The following is a 27,311-nucleotide window of genomic DNA, read 5'->3' on the forward strand; positions in this document are numbered from 1 at the left end:
AGAATAGATGGAAAATATATAGTTTGGGCTATATATTCGCACATTAGGGGGAGGAGGTAAATTGTTTGGAAAGTGTTTAGTAAAGAAACAAATCTCACTTCATAATATCAGAATAATTGTAGCTGACAAATTTTGCATACAGACCCGCCATACTTCACCCCTCCCCCTATTGTGCAAATGTATAGCGCAAGTTTGTATCTAAGATATTATATCTTTATCATACTTATATATATTTTATTATAATTAACCTAGCTTCACACCTTGAGCGGTAGGGGGTATATCATAGAACTAACCCAATAATTTCAATACATACATTTATAACAAATAATTTACATTTACTTATTTATATATATATATATATATATATATATATATATATATATATATATATATATATATATATATATATATATATATATATATATATATATATATATATATATATATATATATATATATATATATATATATATATATATATATATATATATATATATACATATATATATAAAGAGAAATCACCAATGCAACAGCAAAAACACATTAAAAAAAAGGGGAAGACAGAAGGAGAAAAGGAAGACTGTTTTCCTATATTAGTGATTAATATAGATCAGCACTTGAATGAGGCCTTAAGCCTACTCATCCATACAATCACATAGGTCAAACAGCATAGCCATACACAATCAACCATAAAGAATAATCCATGGACAGGCAGTCGTGTCTATATATATATATATATATATATATATATATATATATATATATATATATATATATATATATATATATATATATATATATATATATATATATCACACGCCTCATTTACTATGTGTGGCCTAGCTTACTGAGTCGTAAAAGCGCAAATACACCCCAAGGCGAAAGAATGAACTCCAGTTGGAGCATCTGGAGTCTTCATTAATTTTAATGCATATGAGCAGAGTGTGTGAGCTTTACGAATCTGGCAACATCAATCAACATAAATGGTGGATATAAATCTGACATCTAGCTTATAATGGTATCAGTGGTGGTGATTGATCAAAGCGGCAGTTGGTGGCGTCTGTGCCAGTTGCACGTCAACGCAAAGTAATTTCGCAAGAAAGCGAAACTTGAAACATGAAAACCAGTGATGCTGAAATACTTAGTCATCAATGGTGGTTGTATAAGAAAACCTTGCTGACCATGATCAAATTAAAACTGGAGCCGCTTGGTTGCTCTTACTGGCCTAAGAAAAAGATGAAACTCGTCACAGTCATAGATTGTCAAACACTTTATGGTAATGAATGGTAATGGAGATTCAACCATTGTCAACATAAACCAAAAACTCTAGAGAATGGAAGCTTAGTAATGATCAATATATATAAATAGTCTGCTTCTATGCCAATTTAATTGTAAAAATTAAGTCTAGATATGCCCTCCAAATTCTTTTGAGGTTAAAGTTACCTATCAGAATTATAAGCATAATAAAAGTAGTATAATTTTTTGAAAAGGGAGAAGACGTCCCCTGAATAAGGGGTGATCTTGATGAAAATTACATCACTGAATTCAACATTTCTAAAAATTCTTTAATGGAGGTTCAAAAACCATATCTATAAAGTCACTGAATATTACATTTTTCACCCTAAATTATGGTCACGGATGCATGCTTATTTATTTGTTTGTTTTATTTGCCAGTGTCATAATGGTTGGGGTCGTATACACAAATCAGTTATAGAATATGGGAAGAGGAATCATTATAACGAAAATTAAAAATTTTGTTTTTTTTAGTAAAAAAAAAAAAATTACAACATATCGTCAATTTTCTACCATTCAGTTTTGAAGAACAGCAATGTTGGCCCAAACAAGTTTAAGATGGTATTAATTGAAAGTTCTGAAATATTCCATCAATTGAGAACTTAAAATCCTCCGGATTAAACCTCCTAAATTCAGAAGCTATACTTCTGAGCTATGGCATATTCATTCCAAAGTATACATACAGTCCATAGGCTACACATCCGAAGTCAAAACATAGTTGCAATTACCATAAACTCAACAAAGTATATTAAATTAGTTAAATAATTAATTTAAAGTTTAGTGCATAGAGTGCATACTTAGTGCATCGGTAGCCACTTCATGTTTGGGACATCCTCTGTTCGTTTTAAGTTTTACCGTAGCTGTTTTTTTTGTGTCTTTTTCATTTAATCCTTCACATGACTGATGATAAATTTACGTGGCTTTAAATAAACTGTTAATTTCTAAGTGACAGAAAGAGCAGGATTAACATAATTGACATTTTAAATAACTGAATCTCCTTCACCTCTTTCGCTTCCCCTTTCTTTTTGCTTCCCGTTTTTAAGATTTATTGTGACATAAACAAATTAAATGAGCTAAAATAATGTCTTAAAATCAAGCCTAACTTGAAAATACTAAATTTACTACCAATGAATTAGTGAGACCTAAAACAGATAGACATTATAATGAAAAATCGTTTCAAACTTAAAACAACAAACATAAATAAGAGTGTTTTCGCCACCCCCTCAAACCCCTAAAGGCTAGAATGTCATATATGTGCCTTATCGAAAACTGCATGTGCTTCGATGTGTATTTTCATTTGTCTCAAGATTAACAACAAAACCAAAAAGTGCACTGCTAATCAAACTAACGGGAAAGATAAAAAAGAATCTCTTATAAGAAATACATTCGTGACTTTTAACCAGGAAGATTAATTTTATTTAAAAAAAAAACTAATAGTCATTTAGATCGTTTTTTTTTCAAACTATGTGAAATCAACTTTTAAAGTTAAATTTTGCTCCTGTCACCTAGCCAACTACGAAGGCTTAGCAACTCATTTCCTTCGATTTGCTTTTAAAATCGAGCTTTGTTAAAGTGAAGTACAGTGAAGTAAAGTGAAGTGAAGTACATACTCTTATAAACGATATTATATTTATTTATAAACAATAACAATGGGAGCTTTCAGATGAAATGGGCTACTTTGGTAAAATGAAAATGTTGTCTATACAGAATTTCAAAATTTTTGAGTGTTTTCACTTTATAATGGTCTGCGCTTCTTGAATTTTAGCTACTACAAGTATAACTATCTTTATTTAAAATCAAAGCAATGTTTTAGTTGCTAGTTTTGGATGATTTAGAATATGGGTTATTTTTTACAGCGCCGACCTTTTATCTGTCATGTTGTTTTTTTTTTTTTCAAAATTCCCATTATTTGATGTGAAAACGGTTTCATCATAGTCATTAAACAAAAACAAATTTGTGGAATGAATAAAATTTACCCACTGTTTAAAATCAGTTTTTTCAGCCTAGGGGGGTGGGAGCTCAGATTCATGCTCTTTTCAAACAGTTCATGGTAACGAACTGTAGTAAGGAGCGACCCGGCTCAATAGTAACCGAAACTCTAAAAAACAAAATTTTCATAACAATTTGTTACATCAAAAGAATTGCATTTTAATGCTGATTTTAAATATATAGGTTTCATTAAGTTTAGACTTACCCATCAAAAGTTACGAGCCTGAGAAAATTTGCCTTATTTAAGAAAATAGGGTTAAACACCTCCTAAAGGTAATAGAATCTTAACGAAAATCACACCATCAGATTCAGCATATCAGAAAACCCTACGGTAGAAGTTTCAAGCTCCTATCTACAAAAATGTGGAATTTTGCATTTTTTGCCACAAGACAGATTACGGATGCGTGTTTATTTATTTGTATTTTTTTTTACCAGGGATGATCGTATCGACCCAGGGGTCCTAGAATATCGTGTGAGAGCTCATTCTAACGGAAATAAAAAGTTCTAGTGCCCTTTTTAAGTGACCAAAAAAATTCGAGGGCACCAAGGCCCCCTCCTACGCTCATTTTTTCCCAAAGTTATCGGATCAAAATTCTTCAACTGAAAGTAAGGAGCAGCATTAAAACCTGAAACGAACGTAAATTATTACGCACATGATGGGGTTCACCTCCTCCTAATACTTCACTCTTTACGCTAAAGTAATTTTATTGATTTCAACTATTTATTCTACGGCCTTTGTGATGCAGGGGTCATTCTTAACGAATTGGGACAAAATTTAAGCTTTAGTGTAAAGCACGAGGTATTGACGAGGGGGCGAACCCCCTCATATACGTAATAAAAATATACGAATTTAGAAACTCTTTAAGTAAGTTAGTTTGTAAGTTAAGTATATTTTTACTAATAAAAAGTTCGTAAAATTAAAAGTTGTAGTTGCCTTTTTAAGTAACCAAAAATTGGAGGGTAACTAGGCCTACGTCCGCTCCTTTTTTTCTCAAAACCGTCCGATCAAAACTATGAGAATGTCATTTAGCCTAAAAAATAAATTAATCTACAAATTTCCTTTTAATTATTTATGTGCAGAGAGCCAAAGGCAAAACATGCATTAATTCAAAAACGTTCAGAAATTAAATAAAAAAAAACAAGTTTTTTTAATTGAAAGTAAGGAGCAACATTAAAACTTAAAACGAACAGAAATGAAAAGTTCTGTTCCCTCCTCAACGCCCCGCTCTTTACGCTAACGTTTTTTACTGTTTTAAAAAGTAGAGTTGAGAGAAAGAGTCAAACTATAACGTAAAAAGCAGGCGTTGAGGAGGGAACAGCCCCTTTCATTTGCAGAGTAGTTTCTGTTCGTTTCAAGTTTTAATGTCGCTCCTTACTTTCAGATAAAAAAAAGTTGTTTTTTTATATTTAATATGAAGTAAGAAGGGAATAAATCGCGAAAACTGGAAAAATCACACTTTATTGTAATGTTTAATTATGACAGCTCGGCATGACAAACTAAATAGAATATGTAATAATTGTGTTTATCAAATGTGACATTACAGTATTCACAAATAAAGCACGCAGTCTAGAATCAAAGATAAAACTCAGATAACATAAGAATTATAACTCTTTAAGCAACATAAGGTTTTATTATAAGATCAATGATATTAGTTAAATTTGAGTCTAATAGAAAATGAAGCATTTTATTTGAGTAATGCTAACATTACTTCCTACCCAAAGGAAAATCAAAATCTTACAAATAAAATACCCTTGTGTTTTATAGTTGATTAAAAATAATATTTTATAGAATTGATTTGTGCAAGTACTATCAATATTTTTCCGCAATGGAAGCACTACTTTATGACAGAAGGGTACCCCTGCAAAACCGGGAAGAATATTTTTGCTGTTTGGTAATTTGTTGTAGTATATCCTGTTTTTATTCAGTTATCTTTGGCTAATCAAAATTAGAAAATGTAGTTGAAAAATTAAATTTAGTGTAAGTGACGTTTAAAATTACAGTAAATTTAAGTAAAATGATTATCATGTCGCCGGCTGGGGCGGAGGTGAGAGTTAAAAAAAAATAAAAAAATTTCCTATTAAATTGCAATTTTGGTCCTCTATTGGTTTTTAAGGTAGAATTAAACAAAAAACAAAAACAAGAAAAAAAACAGCCACACGTCACGCGTTGAGTCTTGAACAGAAGATCTTAACGAAGTCCGAACCGAAAATATGACTTTACAAATGACATGAAATGGATATTTTATTGAATTTAGAAAGTACAACTTATACATATGAATTTGTAACAAGACAGACAGAGAGATAGACCTCTATGCGAACAGGAAAGAAACAAACAACAGCAATAAAAAAGGGATAATTTTCAAAAAGAGAAAGAAGAAGAAGAGGGAAGAAAATGGTGGTAACTGGAGAAACAGCCCCTGGAGATATGGATGGTAATCACAAAATAACTTGCAAAACATTAGAATACTGTAAACTTATTGAGCCATCTCGTTTTATTCTTGTAATGTGAGTGGAGATGGTAATTGATGCACTAATTCAGGTAACGTGTATTTATTCGCAATGAGAGGAAGTTAATATCTAGTAACTGACTTCACTTCATCTCTTCCTCTTAGAAACGGGAAAATGAACTTGTTCGTAGCTCTTCATAGATGTCAATACTTCAGGTAATTCTTTCTCTCAATCAGAAAAAAAGAATTGGGTGTTTTAACGCCACCACGGTTTTCCGCCACCGCATGTTTTCCGCCACCCAGGAAATCTTGCATCATCAAGAGGATTAGCTGGGTCAGAATAGACAAGTTAGGTTAGGCTAGTCTATGTCTATGTCTATATTTATGTATATGTCTATGTTTTGTCTATGTCTATTTCTATTTATATGTCTATTTCTGTTCTTATGTCTATGTTTATATCTGACCCACCTGAATTACAAGATGGAGGAAAACATATGATGGCGTAAAACGGCGGTGGCTTTAAAACACTGCTACCAGAAAAAGGCTTTTGTCACCGTTTTTTTTATCTTCACCCTTCCCTTCCTATCTTTATCTCTCCCTTAGTAATTGGCTTTATATTTTTATCATTTACGATTTAAATTTTCTTATTTTAGGTTTTAATTATATTGAGTCTCTAACCGGACGAGATTTGGAGCTTTTAGCCAACTTGTCTGGATGTAGCTCCCATCGATCTCAGCCAGATTGTTCTGAATGGTGTTTCCACTCAAAGTACAGAACAATAGATGGTACCTGCAACAACATGGCAAAACCGCTATGGGGCTCATCATATACTGCGTTTAAAAGACTACTACCAAATGCATACGAAGATGGATTCAATCAACCAGTAGGTTAGAAAATAAATTCCATTAAGTGTATAACAATAACAGCATTCAGTGACGTATTCAATTCATAGCTAGGGGGCTTAATCCCGTAATTGATATCGTTTACAAAATTATGTATTCGAGATTTTGGAAATTTGACATCTGAATAAAATAATCATTCTGATTTTGGGCAAAGCATATGCATATTTAACTTATTAATGGTAGTAGTAACTACCAACATTCGCTGAGAGTACAATTTTTTTTATGTCTTAGCCCTCCCCCTTCTAACCGAATTTTTGAACACCTTCCGGAAGCTATTACCTTTTATTCTAAAAATAAAAAAAAAAGCTTGGAGTTAAAAATTAGTAGCCATCAGGGTCTCAAAGGCTGTACAACTGAGCAATGAAATATCATTAAGATAAAACCTAACAACATAGATCACTGAATATATATAGCAGTAACTTCATTACTACTTTTTCCTAAATTCTGCCATTTTTCCATTCTACTTTCTGCCATTCTGCCATTCTACTTTTCTAACTTTTCTGCCATTTTTCATGTATAAACGAACATGTAACGTTGTTTAAGATATAAAACCATTGGATCGAAAGATATGTTGAAAAGCCATTTATAATACACAAATTTTCAAAGTTCTTTTTTAAAACTAGTAAAATCAGTTATATATTTCTGACTATCAGCACTTCAAGCCCTGATTACAAAATAAAAATCATATAATACTGACGTTACAGTTTTAATTGTCTAAAAATAAATTAAAACTATGTCTAATAGTCATGTTTGCCGGTGCTGGTGTTTGTTTGTATTAACATTATTATTTGATTTTGAATGTGGACTTTGAGTTAAATTTGGTTTCTTATTTTTTTATGATATGTATTTTCATAATTTATTTTTCATTACTTTTATGTGTTATTTATTTTTTCTTCTAAGGGTTTGGTTTTCGAATATAACTCACTGTGTAGGCACCCTCTTTAGATATTTTTCTTTCCTGTTGTATAATGTATTATAGTGTTATAGTGAGTGAAATTATTTTGAAAATCAAAAGAATTCGAACGAAACCTGGGAATCATGAGCAAAAACAAAAAGGTTTACTTACTTGTATAAATCTTCAAATTAATGTACTCTGAGTATATTGAAATGGAATAAAACTAGCTGATTTTTCACAGTATACGCAACAAATTTACAGAACTAACTTCTTCGGCAGCACCCTTCCTATTTTGTTCAAATTGGGTTATAGACTTTTTCCTTTCCTCTGTTCAAGTTCTTAAAACCTTTGGTCCCAAGCACACTATTATTTATAAATATATTGCTAATAGTGTTTTTGATTAAAAACAAATATTCTACATGAAGCTCATTTCATGATGTCAGACTGCCAAAGATTGTCCTTTCAGCCAACCATCTAGGGCCAAACGAAAAGCACGTGTTCTCAAACGGGGTGGGAGAAAAACGTAAGGAAGGGTTTCAAGTAAATTGTAACTTCTTGGGAGGATGTAAAGAGGATGGTTTTAAATAGATTGGGAGGGAGGGGAGTACGCGTAACTTCATTATTTCTAAGATTAGAGCAGACTGGTTCAGTTGAATTTATCTCTATGTGATAATTCTAATAACAGAGCTGTGAAGAAAAGTTTCTTGGATGTAATAGTTTATATTTTGGGGGGTTGGGAATACGGGAAGAGGATTAAGAGCCAATTTCAAGTCAGAAATTGAAAAAAGGCTTATTTTTACCTATCGTCGGGAAATTACATCTTTTCTGTGATTGATTTATGAAGTCTATCCATTCCCTAAATGATTACCCTCCTCAGATGCTACTTGATTAAGCCTATTAAACTATAGTTATTATCTTATAGACTATAAAATGATTTCTCCCTAGGTTGGACGAAAGATCGGCTGTACCATGGATTCCCTAAGCCAAATGCTCGTTTAATTTCAACTCAAGTGATTACGACTGAAAAAATAACAGAAGATGAGATCTTTACTCATATGCTCATGCAATGGGGTCAGTTTATTGATCATGACCTCGATCTGGCAGTGCCTGGGATAGCCTTTGAGAGTTTTAGTAATCGCATTGATTGTCGGTCGTAAGAATCTCTTTTTTATCATAGATGTTAACAATTGACTACCTAGGATTTTTATTTAGGGGGAGGGGTCCAAAGGACTATGGGAAAGTTATTTATTGGCCATCAAATAACCAAAGCAGGTCTTATTTATTTGTAAGTTGTTCTCATTATTTGTCATTATTTGTAAGGATGTTCTCATTGAAGTAACTCTAATAGCTTCTTGTCCCTACGTGGATCAGTAGCGACAATTGTATTTATTATTATTGGTGGTTGTTTTATTTGTTTTTGGTTTAGTGTTTTTTCTTTTTATCTCGTACTGAGGACGCCTAGTTTGGATACAGGCGAAATATCTGTATTATTTTAGTCTTTCCTCTCTACTGGCCTCAGTCTTTTTTCAGTATTTTTTCGTGGAGTTTTATCTCTCTTTGATATTTATTGTTATTTATTTGTATTATTTATTTTCATTAGGGAGACAGGCTAAGAACCAGTCCTCCTTCCTATGAGATTTTAGACATGCTTTTAAGTAGTAATAGTAGCAATTAATAATAGTAGTAATAATAATAGTAGTAGTTAAGCAGTAATATCGTAGTTCTCTAGGACTTAGAAAAGCTACGAAAAACTCAACATTTTTTGCCGATGATGGTCATTTTGAAATAAAATTATCTTTGAACAGATCATTTCCTAATATTTTCGCCTCTATGAAAATATATTCTTAGACGTAGGAACCTATTCTTAGATATAAATTTATTCTTAAATATCAAAAAGATACTAAGATACTCAAGGAAAAAACTTCATGGTTTATTATTAGGGAGCCCACAATAGGATCCAGGGTTACAAACGCCCTAAAAACTCTCCGTATCTTGTGAATTTGTACACATTTTCACTATTTACAATTCCAATCTAGATGTCGTAGAATAAAATACGACATGTACGTTAGTCGTCCCACAAATGGCCCTTGTTCTGAAACTGAAACTTGTTTTCATGGATTCTGAGCCTTTCATTAAAAATTTGATTATTAATATTATTTATGATCATATAGTAATGTCATTTATACTACAGAAATGTGTCTGGAATATAAAGTATAAAGGTAATAAAGTATGCAACTATACCTGTTGTAAAACTATCCTGTATATTATTTGCGGCCAAATCCATTCCGTTGGTGTACTTTCGATGCAACGCCATTTTTAGGTGTTTCAGTGGACGGTTTAGGGCTACCGGTGCAACTACAATAAAACTTATTGCGTATAGGGTTTTTTATCCACTGAAAAATCTACCCATCCCCCCCTAAGTATTGAAAATTTAATCCCCCCCCCAGTATTATAATTTAGTGTAATCAAAACCACTTGTTTCATCTCTATTAGAGTTTAACAATTTCTTAATCTACGCTGCATTTTGATTTATTTATCACTAGCCTACCTGTTATGCGTTGCTAAGATCTCAAAATAAAGCAAATACAAGAAAAACACGTCCAGAAACTTAACGATGAAAATTTCCCCGTGCATAAAACTTCCCCTCTACGAAAAATTGCCGACAGATAGTTCCCCTTTCCTGCGAGAAATTTCTCCTGCACGTTAATAATTATCATATCTTTGAATAAAAGACATTTGAAGAATTTTCCACAGAAAACTACCCCTTCTTCCCCAAAAACTTCCCCCTGACAATTCTCTTCGTTGGAAAATGAGGTCCACAAATCGAAAAACACGACAATGCTATGAATTCATAAATAAGAACATCAATTGTGCAAATCAAATTTATTTAAATGTAAATCCCCACACCCCATGGAATTATCTCGGGGGAAAATTTCTCTCGTACAACTCCTAATAGGCAATTTTCCTGACATGTAAATAACGATAGTAATTTTGAATTCGAAAAGTATGTGAAGTTAACGAAACTGTTGAATTCCAAATTATTGGTAGTCAAACCGTTAAATCATTGCTGCCTTCTCAAAAGAAAAGAAATTCAAGAAAAATCCCTCCCCCCAAAGAATTTCCCCAAGTAAAATTCCCCCTGTGCAAAACTTCCCCTCTGTGGGAAATTCCACCAATGAAAAATCCCCCTTCTTTTCTCTGTTCACTGTCTTTCACCCGCTGTTACATATGTCTGCATTTTCATTTTATTAATCGAAATTCTACTGTACTACATCAAAAGACAACTTCGCTTATATTGTACATAAAAGAAAAAGAGAGTCTAGATTCTTAGAATTCCACATTAAAAAGTATGTTATAACTTCATTTCTTTCTTTTTTCTTTTGTGCCTTATTTTTTTAAATTTAATTTTTCTCTGTATCTCTGAGAACTTTTGCCACTAACAGTAGTAGCACAGTAGTCTACTATGCTTTGAATATTAACGTAAAATTAGCTATTATTAAAGACTACCAAAGAAAGGTTAAGAGGGTTGGGTTAGGTTTTATGGACTAATTACGAATAAATAAATTGCTAAAATTTTGCGTTTTGGCAACACATCCGAGGCCAGACGAGAATTATATTTTCCACGAGCAGGATGGGGAGAAGTCATAACAATGGATTTAAAGGAATTAGAACTCAAGCCTCAGTAATAGAAATTAAACTCCATGGGAGGGGATAAGGAGTAAAGCTATTAATAGGCTGGAGGGAAGATTATCGTTCGCTGCTTTTTTGGCCTCAAACAATTTGGTGCTGGGATGATTTTTAGCATTAGAAATGGCAGCAGTGGTATTACTTGTAGCAGCAGTAGTATACCAATAGAACCTATTAACCAGTATTACCCCAACAAAAACATATAAATTATGTCACTCACAAACCGAACAGAATTTAGGTTTTGAAAAATCAGTTCTTGAGCAAACGTCAAAGAGCGATATTAACTCCTATCATGCCTATTTTCGAGTATTGCTGTCTCGTTTGTGCCCCAAAACTGAGAAGAGTCCTTATTTTCCATCGGAAATAGGAGATCTTCAAAGATGTGCTATTAAATTATACTGGTGCCCACTACAGCAACTACGAAAGTGCCCCTTACAAATTCTTCCGTATCCTACTCCGTTACTTTTTATAAACAGATAAGAATAACATTCTTATCTATTTAAGGCTTGGTTTAACAGATAAGAATGTTATTCTTATCTGAATAACATGTTATCATGCTATTCACCTGTTTAAGGCTTTGTTTTAAAGGAAGCTACGTGTTTAAATAAAATGTTTAAAACGAAATCTATTTTTTGACAAATCACTCTAAAGAACGATTAGAAATGGAAAATTTGTCCGTTCCTACTAAATCCTTTTATATTTTTAGATCCTGTGAAAAGAGTAATCCATGTTTTCCAATTGAAATCTCTCCTGATGATCCTCGCATTAAGTCTGTAAGATGCATGGAATTTACTAGAAACAGTGCAGTTTGTGGCTCTGGAGAAACCTCGGCCGTCTACGCAAAATTGCTACCAAGAGAGCAGATAAATCAGCTGACCTCATTCATAGATGGCTCTATGGTGTATGGATCAACTGAGGAAGAATCCCAAGCAATAAGGGATACATCATCCGACAGAGGTCTCCTCAGATCTGGACTGATAGGTATGTCAGTTATGCTTATTTGTTCAATTTTACATTAGCTCGTACATCAAATAAAAAATCAAAAGCCTCCATGAATGTCTGAAATTTTACCAGACTGAAACATCCCCGACAATGAAAGACTAACAGGTGGAATCATGCGGAAGAAGCAGCAGCGAAAGCTGTGATGTTATATCTTTCTGACTGAAAAACTATATCCCTGAAATAGATCATAAACTGGATCATGACAGGATCCAGTTACTGTTTGATTTTATTTCTCAATGCCCATACATTTTCCCCTCAAATCGTGCCTCTGAAATATCAGTTTATGTAAATCCTTCTGGAATTAAAAAAAAAAAGATACAAGTTTTTTTCAACTGAAAGTAAGGAGCAACATTAAAATCTAAAACGAACAGAAATTACTACATGTATGAAGGGGATTGCCATCTCCTCAACACCTCCCTTTGTTCGCTAAGGTCTTTTAGTACTTTTAAAAAAGCTTCCTATTGTTCTAAGTAAACGATCCTTGTGTTTCAGAAGTCGTTTTAAAAAATGGGATAAAGTCCAACTTTTAGCATTACAAAAACTTGTTTTTTCTTGATTTCATGAAGTTTAGAGACTAAAATTTTTCTAAAGGGAATGAAAAAAGTATGTCAATTAAAATAAAAAAATAAAAAATGAAAAAAATAAGTAATTACAAAAAATAAACAACAAAATATACTTACAAAAACTAAGATATAAATTCCCAGCATTCAGTTCTGTTGAGCAATGCCGAAGCTTTTGACGGATATTTTTTATCAATATCGACAGTTTTGAACTTGGTTTTCAAACCCCAAAATGTTTAATGCCTTCAGACTCAGTGTTCATAAAAGTAACGCATTATAAATGTAGCATGTTCAAAGTAAAACATTAAAACTAAAATTAAGAAAATCAGGTAAAAATTTTTAAGTAAATATTTTTAATTTAACTTTGAATACCAAAAACAAATATATTTGACGCTTTTATGCTTCACAATTGTAAAAAAATCAAATCCTTTTCAAAGTTACAACTAGATGAATGCAAAAAGATAACAAAACACAAAAACGTGTCTTTTCGGGGGAAAAATACTAAAATTCTCAGAATTCCATTCAGGGGAAACATTTCTGATTATAGTGGCTTCACATATCAGCTCGTGGGTACTCTTGTAATGCAAGCAAAAGTTGACGGCATATTTTTACCGAATTTGTCCCTTATTAAGTTGTTTTTCTTGTGTTTTCTATAATTATACGATCTTTCTGGTGTACTAATAACTGTACTAACTACTAATAAACAAATGCTTGTTTATGATCACCATAAAATGTTGAATCTTTTACTGAATGTTATCAATAGTTATGCTCTTATACTTTCGTTATTGATAAGGATGGGACAACACATATTTTTTCTATAGTTTTCCCTATTCTACTCTCTTTCCTTTGGTTTCCTTATGATTACTTTATAGTCCCAACTTTCCAGGAGGCCCCCTGCTGGCGCTCATGCCCGTAGCCTGTCATTGGTTATACTAAACTTAATGAAACTTATATATTTAAAATCAGCATAATAAGCCGATTCTTTTGATATATCTATTGTTATTAAAATTCCGTTTTTTAGAGTTTTAGTTACTACTGAGCCGGGTCACTCCTTACTTGCAGTTCATTACCACGAACTGTTTGATACCCTCTCTTGACCTGGATGTAGTTTCATATAATAGTTAATTGATATAGACGTACAGGTAAAGAGGGTCAAATTTAATTTTTATCCCAAAGCCCCCCCCCCCCAGCCCTATATCCTAGATCTTCTGCTCGCTAATCATCGGTTCAAGAAAACAAAACTAGACATAACTAGGGTTATCCATGTTTGAAGTTCAATGTCTGTTTTTATTAAAGCTCATAATTCTCCTGTTTCTTTCGTCTAATTCCTCGTCTTCCTTTCGTCTTCTTGATTTATTTTTGATGCTTTGACTTGTACCTTCTTCTTACTTTGTAAACAGTAAACTAAGTATTTCTTTGAAGGTATTTAAACATATAAAGATGTTAGAAACATATCTTTATTGGTATAAACTTACTTCTCTTTACAAAACTAATAATAATCTTAGTAACAAAATTACAAAATCCGGATGAATTTTAATTTGGTTATAATTATCGTAAAAAGATTCTAGACCATATTGTCTTTTCAAAATGCATATAGAAATTTGAAAAATAGTTTTATATTCTTTATTATGACAGCGAAAGGAAAAGAAAATGAAAACGCGAAATGTTTTGGGATGTTTATTGCGGGAAAATTGAAAATTGTGTCCAACCACAACTATTATTGCTCCAGTAAATGTTTCCAAGTCCCAAGTTTTTTCCCTTCACTGCAAAAATGTTGTCATAAATAAATATTGTTTTTTCAAATTAATGCATCTTACAAATAATCACTCTTTTAGGAGCAGGGGGTAAACCCTTCCTTCCATTTGCCACCGCGTCTCATCACGTTGACTGCAAGAGGGATAGAAGAGAATCCAACTTAAACTGCTTCCTTGCCGGGGATATTCGTGCCAATGAGCAAACTGGCCTTTTGGCTATGCATACTCTTTGGTTTCGTGAGCATAATAGAATAGCCACAGAGCTGAGGCAAATAAATCCTCAATGGGATGGAGAAACCATTTATCACGAATCGCGAAAAATTGTTGGTGGAATGCTGCAACACATTACGTATGCTCACTGGCTGCCTCATATCGTTGGTAAAGAGGGTATGGATCTCATAGGAGAGTATAAAGGGTATAGTCCAAAAGTTGATCCTTCCATTTCGAATGTATTTGCAACTTCTGCATTAAGGATGGGTCATGGACTTATAAATCCAGTTTTGAAGGTAAGTTAATTATAAATATTGACAATCAAGCTAATTCAAAGATTCTAAAAAAAACACTTGACAAAAATGATGCTCATGTTTGCTACTCTTTTTTGTCTTTGCTACCCCGAGATGAATTCCAAAAACTAGTTCATCCATTATTGTTTTATTGTAAAATATGATCATTTAATTTTGCTAGAAAGTTATTCTTACTTCTTCCTCTTAAGGATACCGGTGCTTTAAAAGGAATATACTAATTTGTTGATCCTTCAACAGTTCAAAAAGAAATAACGCAAAAAATCATCGCGCAAGAAATAACGCAAAATCCAAAATAAAAATCCAAAAGAAAATCAAGGCTTTTCTAATCACGTAGAAAACAACACTTTTACATTTTTTCTTTTTTTTTAATTAGCATTCCCATAAGACTAGGCAACTAGCCAGAACCAACCAAAATAGAAAAGTCAGCGGAAGAGAAAATTTGGCTGTAGAATTTGGAAGTACTATAATTCAAAATCTACAAGCGCTATTGGCAGTCTAGCGTTATCCAGTAGAATAAATAAAAATTTAAACAAGCTTAAATTTATTTTTATTCCATTTATAGAGACTTGAATTTAAAAAAAAGGTCCAAATTATTTTGGGGTCAACCTGAAACCTTGTTAAACTTCATTTTTTTAAACTTTATTTCCTGGGTTATAGATTAAATTACGCATAGGATGGTCAAGAGAATATATGCTATTCTCGAAAAAACTCCCAAATATACCTATTATCCCCATTTGGTAAAAATGGGTCTATATTTTCGGCTAAATTTAAAGTAAAACTGAAAAAGACATAAATAAAGTGGAGTAAAAATTATTTTTTTTATTATTATCTCAGTGACAAAGACAATGACAATGACAATCTCAATTATAAATGACAAATTATCTCAAAGTTGTTTTTTTTTTTCAGTCCAACGATGGTCATTTTTTCTCGGTGACGTACGAGTTTCTTCCTTGCTCTTCCTCCCTTATCAGTCTTCCTTACTCTTTTGCCAGGGCAAAAAGTCTGTTGAAAATCAAGCTCTTGGGTTTTCCTCTTTTTACCTTCGGCCTTAACCCTCCTCTTCTTTACATTTATTCCGTCTTTAAATCCTTTTATCCTTCATTCACTCCCTAATCTGTTAAAACAGACAGATAGATTGGTAGATATTTATTCGCATACAATAAACAAACAATAAAAACAATAAGAGCAAATAAAACATCCCTTACCCCTGCAAGGCTGTATGGTAAGACTGCAGGAAAGAAAACACATATAAAAGGAAATAAAATAGGCAGCCACCCTTCACTGAAAACCCGCCGAAAACCGAATTGGAGCAAAGTGCCATGCGCAAGGAACAATCGAACACACCTTCCCAACCTGGCAAAGAGACATCAACCAGACGGGGGCGTTAAAAAAGTAAAAAGATTTAGCTGTCCATATATCAGAATGACTTTATATTTCTTCTGAAGGCACCAAACGAACGAAATTTTTTTGCCGATTCAATCAGAGTATTCCAAAGAGCGTGAGAAGCACTTAACAGTTTATGAAATACTGAATAGAACCCTTGCTGTAAATAGAGGTATTGGAGATATTCCCATAAACCCAATAAAATTACCTAAAATTTAAAGATTCAAATAACATTTTTCCTCAGTTTGAATCAACATAATAAAAATCAGATCAGTAGACAAGCTAAATCAATCGCTAAGAATAGAATTCTAGCCCAATCTAATTTCTAAATAGTCTTTCATTTAGCCTGGCTAGGATTTTTCATTGTTTGATTCAGTGTTTCTTTTGCTCTGTCGGACTTAACTTCAAAAAGTTAGCTTTTCTTTGCTTAGCACTGAATACTACTTAGCGCAAGGACTGCTTAGTCCTTGCCGAAATATCTGCTTTTATCCTTTTTGATTCTTTTCGATCCGTTGGCTGATATTGCTCTCGTTTTCTCGGCTATTATATATATATATATATATATATATATATATATATATATATATATATATATATATATATATATATATATATATATATATATATATATTTGCTAAAACTGTCGAATCCCCACTCTAAGCGAGCATTTCAGGCGCCAAATCGACTAAGTAAAGAAGTTGTCCGCGTTTATATTTTGAGGGTGAACCTTTTTACACATGATTGATTCTTTACTTTTTATTTTCCCAAGGAAACTCCCTAAAAATAAGAATCGATACCAAAAACTGGTGAAACAAATGTATCCTTAACTTACAAATAATTACAGTCAATGTAGCTGATTTGAAAACAGTTTGGCAGAATTCGGAAGCCAAATGGAAAACCAATCGGGAATAGTCGATTCGGCTAGGTCCCTCTATTAGTGTTATAAAATTACCATAAAATAAAAACTCGGTAAGTAATGTTAGCCAAATTGGTAAAATAAGGTAGAGCTGGTAAAATAGAGTAAAATATGGTAATTCCTAGGAAACATAGAATAAAATCGGTGTTTTAGAGTTACTTGAGACTACAAGATTATTTAAGAATTTTCTTTTAAGGATTTCTTTCAGCTTTTAATGGAATTTTTTGATGATTCTAATTTTCCTGGGTTAAAAATGGTAATGGCCTTTCATCTAGGGTTGCATCAACTTAATTAACAGTATAGTTCATCCCTTTGGTAATCTTGTGCCTAGAATAATGCCTCGGCACTTGGATAGTACCTGATTTCGGACATCCATTTTGTAAGAAAAAACTTATTTGGGAGTCAAATCATACTAGCAATTTTTCTTTCTACATTTGAACATAGGAAATTTTGCCCTAACAGTCTTACATATTTAAATAGCCGTATTTAACAACATTCCCCACATCAAATGCATGCTATTATTCATCTATTTATAAAATAACCGAATACAAGTAATAAAGTGGTTTGTACCACTTTGATGACTTTGATTAACTAAGAAATGGATCTTAACAGCAGAACATTCAGTCACTTTCAGTCATTAAGACTGTCTTCCACAGGATCTGCAAATCTAGCTCCCCCCCCCTTCAGGCTCAGATTCTGATTCAAGTGACAGTTCCTCTTCTGAAGCCTCTCCCCAAACAAAAGTTTTGGATACGGCCCTGAAGATTATATATGAATTTCTACCTCCAACCTTCCCTCGTCTCTCCCTTAGAACTAATTCTGTATCTATCTGAAGGTTTTTTCTAAACAATTGCTGAAACACAAGGGCCGTTAAAATAAGAATTTCTTAAAGATATTGTAGTCAATAACAATTGACGTAAACCCCCTCTAAAGTTTATTTGACAACATGTTCCACATGAAGTGCCTCGGGGAAAAATAAATGAACAAGCATTAATACATCGAACACATATGGGTCTTTACTATAGGTAATGCAACATGATTACCCCTGACTTAAACACGAAAGTAGAAATTTCAATTTCCCTTCTATGAAGATCTGGAATTATCAAGGTGGAAAGTGGGGGGGATTTCCATGAAGGAGGGGGAATTCTCCATGGGGATATTTTCTGGAGGGAAGGGTAAACGCTGGCTCCCTGTGGAACTACGACATGAACAGAAGATTTCCCTGGGATACGAGCTTAAAAATAAAAATGAAGATATTGATTCTTCTTTGGCCCTCTATTTCGTTGAAAATCCAGATCATTTAGTGCTTTTTGACGAGGTAACTTTAATATTTGAATTAAATGGCTTCTCAAATTCCTTTAGGAGGGCAATTGAAACTAAAAAATCCATAAAATAGAGACCTTGCTTTAAATACTGGAGATATTCATATAAACCCAGTTTACAATAGCTTAGGATTCAAATAATAATTTTTCTTCAGTTTAAATTAAAATCATTTAGCCGCACTTTAACGAAAATTAGGTCAGTAGGCAAGCAAAGTCAATCACTAAGCAGATAATTCTTGCCTAATCCAATTGGTGAATAGACTTTAATTTATTCTGGCTTGTTTATATATATATATATATATATATATATATATATATATATATATATATATATATATATATATATATATATATATATACAGTCTTTCCATTGCTCTGTTCTCTTAAAAGTTACTTCAAAAGGTTAATTTTCCTTCCTTTTTGAGTTCTGAAGACGGCTGGGTGGAAGTTCTGAACGAAATATTTACTTCTGTTATTTTCGCTTCTTTCTGTCCACTAGCTGACATTACCCTTGGTTTTCTCGGCTGTTTAATTTTATTTTTTGTCACATGTCAATACTGCACATTCAGTCTTCAGATAGTTGATCTTTTTTCTGTCCACCTTAAGTTTGGTCAAAATAAAAAAAAAATACTTCAAAATAAAAAATGAAGTTTTGTTTCCTATGCCAAGACCACACCAAACTTTCCTTCAAACAACCAAGAGTCATGTTATTATTTGTACACAGTGATTGATATAAGTGTGACTCTTAAACAGACGAAGTTAAATACAAACTTGAAAATTAAAAAATGATAAGCAGGTTCCAAAAGGGTATATATCCATTTACAGGGAATAGTTTTTCTTACAGTTTTCTTTTCACTTGATCCTGTTTATGTCTTATGTTTGTATTTGTCTGTATCCTGTTTATGTTTATATCTTTTCAGTACTTTCTCACAAGTGAATGAAAGCTGATACATTAGTGCTATCTTTTTTTTCAGAGACTCAACTCCTCTTTCCTTCCAATAGCTGAAGGGAACCTCCCATTGCACAAAGCCTTCTTCTCACCATGGCGTATTGTAGAAGAGGGTGGGATTGACCCTATCTTAAGAGGGTTGATTGCATCACCTGCTAAATTACGACTTTCAGATGAACTGCTAAATTCCGACCTTACTGAGCAGTTATTCAGGCCTGCTCATTTAGTGGCTTTAGACTTAGCAGCTTTGAATATTCAGCGTGGAAGAGAGCACGGTTTGCCTTCTTATAATGAATGGAGAAAGTACTGTGGTCTTCCTAAGGCAGAAGACTTCCATGAACTACGAAATGAAATCAAATCTCAAAGTTTGAGGAACAAGCTGCAGCAGTTATATGGACATCCTGGTTTGTATTTAAACTAATGCATTTAGTTGACAGCTTGAATACCAATACAGTTACGAAAATTCCTATATTGCCCGTGAGAAGCTTTTGGTACAGAGCTCTGAACTTGGTGCCTCCTCCAAGCCCGCGCTCCGACGCGTAGATCGTACTACAACACCATAGGCGGGAATGCAATTTTGTTTTGTTGCATACACAGCTTAAATCCCAATACTGGTATCTAAGCTATGCTGCCAGTTTCCTTTCTCCAGCCGCTACCATCGCTACCGCGCACTGTGTCCCAAAAATAAATCAAGTTTTCATAACTGTATTGGTATCTAAGCTGTGATTTAGTTGAACTAAGTATACTTGTTTTTCTTGTCTTTTCGAATCATCCCAAGTTACACCTAACAACTATTCGTAAAGCAGAAAATTGTAAATTGGGAATTAATTTCAGCAGATACAACATTTCCATTTGAGCAGTAAGATCGGACTGCTACTATTGCCAAAGATCGACACAGGGTAAATCCGTCGGAAGGCAAGATTCCGGCGACCACTGTCTCATCTGCTTCCCCGGTAATAGACAGTGAACAGATATGTAATTTTTAACTGGATATTTCGAACACATATACAGAGTTTTACTGCTGAAGATGAACACTGTATATGTGTTCGAAATATCCAGTTAAAATTTTTATATCTGTTCACTGTCTGTTAAAAGGTTTCATCCCTATTTTGAACTGTTATACTTTCGTTATGTCCACTTAGTTCGGGATACCTGGGCATTAACTTACCTCTTATAAGCTCTTTACTAAATGCATCCTTCTGCATCTGTGGGAGCTGTCATTGGCAGCCAGGCTATTGAAAAAATGGAACTGATTGCAATTAAATCTTGATGGAATCTCTCTGAAAAACGTATAACATGTCTCGACCCGAAAATAAGAAATAGAAAATTCCTGTATAGAAAAGAAAAAAATTTTGCACTATTTTTTTTTTATGGCAATAGCCATAAAAGTTTTGTTTTTTTATAACTAAAGGAATAATTATACTAACAATTATTTAGTATGTCGATTGGGCTCTTTAAGCATATCTTTGTTTACTTTTATCCCATGAAAAAAAAATATTTTTCTTCTTTCCTCTGTTTCCTCGTTTTCGTACATGACAAAGGGTCCAGGAACAAGAAAGTAAAAATTTCAGAATCAACAGCATCACACTTGACTTAAGGCTCCTGCCGCATGGGGTGCGGCGTAGAGAGCTTCGCAACTTGACTTCTCCAGGCGGACCGGTCTGCTGCTAAATGAGGCGCCTCGTCGACAGCAATGTTGGCCATCACCAAGAATTTGTCGAGGCTGTCTTTCCACCTTGTCCGAGGTCTGCCCCTCGGGCGAGACCAGCCATGGGCTTTTGGGTCGAAGTCGTACACTATTCGGGCTGGCGTTGATGTCGGCATTCGTAGGAGGTGTCCGAACCATCTGAGAGACCTCTGCGCTATCTGGACGGAGAATGGCACCTGGGAGGTGAGAGTAAGCAACCTTGCGTTGCTTACAAAATCATCCCACCGGAATCCCTCGATCCGGCGAAGCTGTTTCGTCTGACAGACGTCTATCATTTTAAGGATGGTTGATTTGAGGGGCCAGGTTTCCGCCGCGTAGAGCAGGACGGAGCTTACGGATGCGTTATAAATTCGCATTTTCGTACGCCTTGAGATGTGCGGCATTCTCCATAGACTGTTGAGTCTACCGACGATGGAAGAGGCTTTCGATATTCGGCTGCATACCTCTTCGTCTACGGAGCCATCATTGGACAGCACAGAGCCGAGGTAAGTGAAGTTTTTAACGACTTCAACAAGTGTTCCGCAGACAGTTATGGTATCAGGGTGCGAGACTGGACCTGGGGGTTCAATTGCCATAATCTTAGTTTTGAGCCAGTTGATTTTCAGCCCCACTTTTGCTGCCTCTTCCTTCAGGACTTCCAGAGCGTCGGTCAGCTGGTCGATTGAGTCGGCAACGAGAGCAAGATCGTCTGCGAAGTCCGCATCCGTCAGAATGCGATCTCCAAACTGCACACCAAAGGGCAGGCGATTTGTAGTTCTTGTCATCACATAGTCTATCACACAATTGAACAATTCCGGGGCGGCGGCACACCCTTGGCGAACGCCAGTTTTGATATTGAATGTCGTGCTCCGTTTTCCGTTGACTTGGACGCAACTCTCGGTCTCTTCGTACAGCTTTTCAAAAAGCTTGCAGTATTTATCAGGTAGACCCGTTGATCTAAGTATTAGCCAAACAGAGTTGCGATCGACGGAGTCAAAAGCAGCTTTGAAGTCTACGAAGGCCACGTATGCGTTCCTCCTGAATTCTCTAGTTTTCTCAATTAACTGGCGCATGGTGAAGATTTGTTCGACAGTGGACCTCCCTGGCATAAAACCGGCCTGCTGAACTCTCCTTTTTCTTCGGAGAATACTCGTGCATCTTTCTAGCAGGGTCATGGCAAAGAGCTTTCCAGGGACTGAGAGAAGGGTTATACCTCTGTAATTAGAGCAGATGCTCTTGCTCCCCTTTCTCTTCCAAAGGGGCAGGATTATGCCAAGTCGCCAGTCCTTCGGGACCCATTCTGTGCGCCACACCACGGAAAACAGCATTTGCAGCCAAAGTAACATCGCCGGTCCAGCATACTTCAGGAGCTCAGCGGATACTCCGCATACGCCTGCCGCTTTGTTATTCTTTAGACGTTTCAAAGCAGAGTGGATTTCTGCTGTCGTGAAGGAAGTCTCTGGTTCATTTGACGGCACTTCCTGAGTGCTGGCAGCTAGGCGTGCGAGTTCCTGGTCAGTCTGTGCTACAGCATCGGCATTGAGGAGACTTGAGAAGTGGTCTTTCCATCGACTGACCTGAGCGGCCTCGTCACTAAGTGGCTGGCCGTCCGCAGAGACAACAGATGCAACTGAGGGGGCTTTGTCGCTTGAGAGGTCACGGAGGTGCTTGTAGAGGCTCCCGACGTCCCCTTTCATGGCTGCGCCCTCCAGCTCGTTTGCCTTCCTTTCCACAAACAGTTTCTTGTCTCGCTGTATCAGCTTGTTGCGGACACCATTGAGGCGCCTGTAGGTCGGCATGTCGCCCAGAAGCCTTGCCTTGCGTCTCTGCTCAATGACGTCAAGCGTATCGAACTGAACCCACGCTTTCTTAGCACGCTTCGCCCTTCCAATATTTGCGGTCGCTGACTCCAGGACATTCTTCTTAAACGAGATCCATGCGTCCTCAGAACTTTCAAATGGCAGGAGTGCGTCGAAGCGGTTCGAGACATCAATGGCATACTTGGACCGTATCTCTTGATCGGAGAGACGAGAGACATCAATCTTGGTCGGTCTAGGTTGCGAGCGCTGGGCTTGGAGCCTCAGTCGCATATTAGCTACAACGAGGCGATGGTCAGTGTTACCAATCTCGGCTGACCTGTACGTCCTGCAGTTACTAATCGAGGATCTCCATCTCTGTGAGACAATGATATAGTCGATCATTTTTTTGGTACGGCCGTCGTTGCTGTACCATGTGTATTTGTGGATATCCTTCCTTGCGAACAGCGTGTTCGTAATGACAAGGTTATGCATGCTGCACAGTTGAAGGAGCCTTAGCCCATTGTCATTTAGAGGGTCCGGAATAACTGGTCCGATGACTTGCCGCCATAGGTCGTGGTTGTCGCTCACTGTTGCATTCATATCACCCAAAAGGATGACAATATCATGGGGGGATATCTTGGACAGTTCATTAGCCAGGGCAGAGTAGAAAGTTTCTTTTGCTTCGTCGTCGGCTTCATTTGTCGGAGCATAGCAGACAAGGACTGTCATTTTTCCTTGCTTATGACTCAGTCGAGCATTAGCTATTCTATCCGAGACGGGAGTAAATGACAGTAAACACTTTATGGACTTGTTATCAAGTACTAGTCCGACCCCATTTCTCCTAGTCGTTGTCTGTCCAGACCATAGAAGGTGGTATCCCTCACCTATGGGATCAGTCCCATTCCCGACTAGGTGGGTGTCTGTTATTCCAGCAATAGAGATGCGGAATCGTTTCAGTTCCATCGCCAGAAGCGTCTTTGCTCCGGGAAAGTTCAATGTCAATACATTCCAGGTGGCAATCCGGAGGCCACCATGGTCAAGGAGATTCAAACGCTGGTCACTTCTCAGTCCAGGGGCGAGCAAGGGTCGTGATGGGATAAAAGAAGATCGGTCATCCGAGGCATTTGCTAAGCTATTCATTGCAATCGATTTCAGGTGGAGGGTTGCAGGCCCAACCGACCCTAGGCCTGGATTCTGATTAGAGCCAGGATTTACCTGGATACTGAGAATCCTGGGGTGGGCTCCACCCACCTCATGAGGTTGAGGCCACCCTGATCGGAGCGATTAGTTAGGGGAAACCCCATATCCAGAGATACGTGGTCAACAGACATTGTCTGCATCATTCCGGACGAACAGCATCACAACCAAAGTAATACTTTTCAAACTCGTCAAAGCCAAATATGGTGACTTGGAAGCTACAAAAAGATTCCTATATACCCATTATCTAACGAATTCAAAGCTGGTAAGTTGGTAAGATTCATCCAAACCAAATAAGTTAAATGTACGAAGTCCTTTAGCCCCCATTATCTTAGAGATTTGGCAGATCCAACTTTTATAATTGGGTAATATGGATCGAACTAAATAAGGTTAACTCACAAATTCTTTTATACCATTACCTTATAAATTTGGGAGATTCCAAATTGGGTAATTTTGCAATCTGGTAAGATTGTTTCCAACCAAATCTAGTAACTCACCACATCGATTACCACCAATTATCTATTGAATTTGACGAAATACAAATTTAGTAATTTGGCAATATTAGTTCAGTTCGAATGTTGTGGCTTATCAAATTTCTTTACCACACATAATCTTATAAATTTGGAATCCAAACTTAGTAAGATGAGTCCAAAGCAAATATAGTAACTTACCAAATTCCTTTGCCATCCATTATTGTCCTGTAAATTTAGTGGACTCGAAATTTGGTAAGATTGGTCCAAACCAAACACGGAAACTTACCGATTTTTTTGCCATCCATTATTATTCTATAAAATTTAGTGGACTCTAAACTTGGTACACTGATCGAAACCAGACATAGTGACTTACTAGATTCCTTTATCACCCAGTAAAACCCTATATAGTTAGTGGCCTCCAAATTTGGCTAGAGGGTTTTAAACCAGAAGTAATAACTTACCACACATTATTATCCTGTAAATATAATTGACTCCATATTTAGTAATTTGGCAAAATTGATTCAAGTCAAATCATATTCTTTTACTAGCCATTATCTTATAAATTTGGCAGATTCATTCTTAAAACGCATCAGTAAACTTGAAAAGCGGGCAGACTATATTGCAATTGTCTGCCGTAGATTTTTTGAGTTGATTTATCATAAAACCCATTTAAATAACCCATTTAACGAACTTAGACTCGTGACGGGGGTAGATTCGCAATGTGCTAGTAGATCAAAGAAAATGTGGATCTTCGAGACTTTAATTGGGGCTGCAATTTCAATTTAGATATAACAGTGCCACAAACAATGTAAAGATAACTAACAGAATTCGAAAAACTAAAATACTTATAAACAAAATCCCGCAAGTATTTTTTTTGCGAGGGGCTTCTAACTCCCTACAGTGATAAATAATAGTTCAAGTAGGGATAAATCCTTTTATTAGACAGTGAATAAACAAAATAACAATACTGGATATTTTGGTCACATATACACTGACTGTCATCAGTAGAAAGCAGAAGTATTTCTGCTGATGCCGGTCGATGTATATGTGACCAAAATATCCAATATTTGGTTGTTTATTCACTGTCTAATAAAAGAATTTATCCCTATTGAACTGTCATTTATCGTCATGGCAAGTCAGTGTGGTCTTCGAAAACATCTACTTCCCACAGCCTAGTGTGCGCCCATGAGTGGTATCATATTTGTACCATATTGACCATATATCTCTATATATTGACCATATGTTGACCACATATTGACCATATATTGACCACATATTGACCATATACTGACCAGATATCTCTACTATATTTGGTGTTAGTCCATCCGATTTTATCGGACAAAGGCTGTATAAGATCGGTAGATTCTCGGTAGGACCGAAGAAAATATCGGTACACGTTTTCCGATTGTGCTTTTCTTGACTGTGTTTGAGAGCCAATTGTCATTATCGGTTTTAACAAGTGGAGTATACCACGGTGTCATTTTGTGCCAAATTTGCAATACTATTGAAATTGGTGTATATGGTCTTTCAAGTTAATGCACAGAACATTATTAAACCGTCAGTTAACAATATAACTAGGTTAGTGTACATTTTCCAGTGTTTTTCATTTATATCCTTTGAATGGAGAATCAGAACAAACCGAAATAGAATCTTGCTATTTGTATTGGTTGTATCCCTCCGTGTACCCCCGACTCACTGAAGTAACCTACACAAGCACCTTTGCACAACTCGTTAGTAACCTACACAAGTTGTGAAGTAACCTACACAACTCGTTAAAATAAGCAATTCGATGCTATGCATGGGCTCTCAATGAGTCCTTAGTGGGGCCCCTGGAGATATGATGGTGGCTACTGTCCCTACAAAGCCCTACTGCTTGCAATTTTATTGTATCTATCTGTACTTGTAAATTGGTTTATAGTTTAATAATCGTCGGAGGACTAACATAGTTTCTCTGCCACTTAAGGTCATTCTCCCAGGTTGTAAGCCAATGCTATTTTCCTATAGCAATGAAATGCGTATTAACAACAGACACAAGCAGATTCTTTGATGAAAAAATTACTGTGCCTTCATTGAAACCTTTTAACATGAATAGGCCAGACAAATTTGCAGGTTTTTTTTTCTTTAGAGCTTGATAGAAATTAATTAGTGGGGACACCTCCAATTTTTGACAAGCCTATAGAAAAGCCTATAACCGTTGACAAGCCTATAGAAAAGCCTATAACCGTTGACAAGCCTGTAGAATCAAAATTTAGCCACTTTCGATTCTACTCGGTTCTTCTTCAGATAGCATCTAAGGAGCTAGTGACTTGTGTCTAGGTTCACTAGTTGCCACGTCAGCACAAACGGAGCACGTCACAAACTTGAGTAAAAAAACAGAAGTTTGAAAATTAGCTTGACAAGCACCAAATTTATTTTTGCTGAAGTATCGCGTTCTATGTACCGAAATTCAAAAAGAAACAAAAGTAAAACAGAGTTTCATGCAATTAGCAAAGAGTTATGTTTGTTGTGCTTATAAAAGCTTTCAGTTCAGCA

General features: G+C 35.4%; 1 protein-coding gene across 3 annotated transcripts in view; it reads left to right on the forward strand.

Annotated features, from left to right (window-relative positions):
• LOC136035020 (peroxidasin-like) overlaps positions 1-27,311 on the forward strand; it is a 326,937-nt gene that overhangs the window by 286,057 nt on the left and 13,569 nt on the right. For all 3 annotated transcript variants that reach the window (XM_065716607.1, XM_065716606.1, XM_065716608.1), the window contains 5 exons: positions 6,383-6,616; positions 8,472-8,679; positions 11,920-12,194; positions 14,611-15,035; positions 19,649-20,027. In XM_065716607.1, coding sequence (XP_065572679.1) covers positions 6,383-6,616; positions 8,472-8,679; positions 11,920-12,194; positions 14,611-15,035; positions 19,649-20,027 — 1,521 coding nt within the window. The remainder of the gene's footprint in view (positions 1-6,382; positions 6,617-8,471; positions 8,680-11,919; positions 12,195-14,610; positions 15,036-19,648; positions 20,028-27,311) is intronic.

Source organism: Artemia franciscana, chromosome 13 (assembly GCF_032884065.1).
Source record: "Artemia franciscana chromosome 13, ASM3288406v1, whole genome shotgun sequence".
Lineage (NCBI taxonomy): Eukaryota > Metazoa > Arthropoda > Branchiopoda > Anostraca > Artemiidae > Artemia > Artemia franciscana.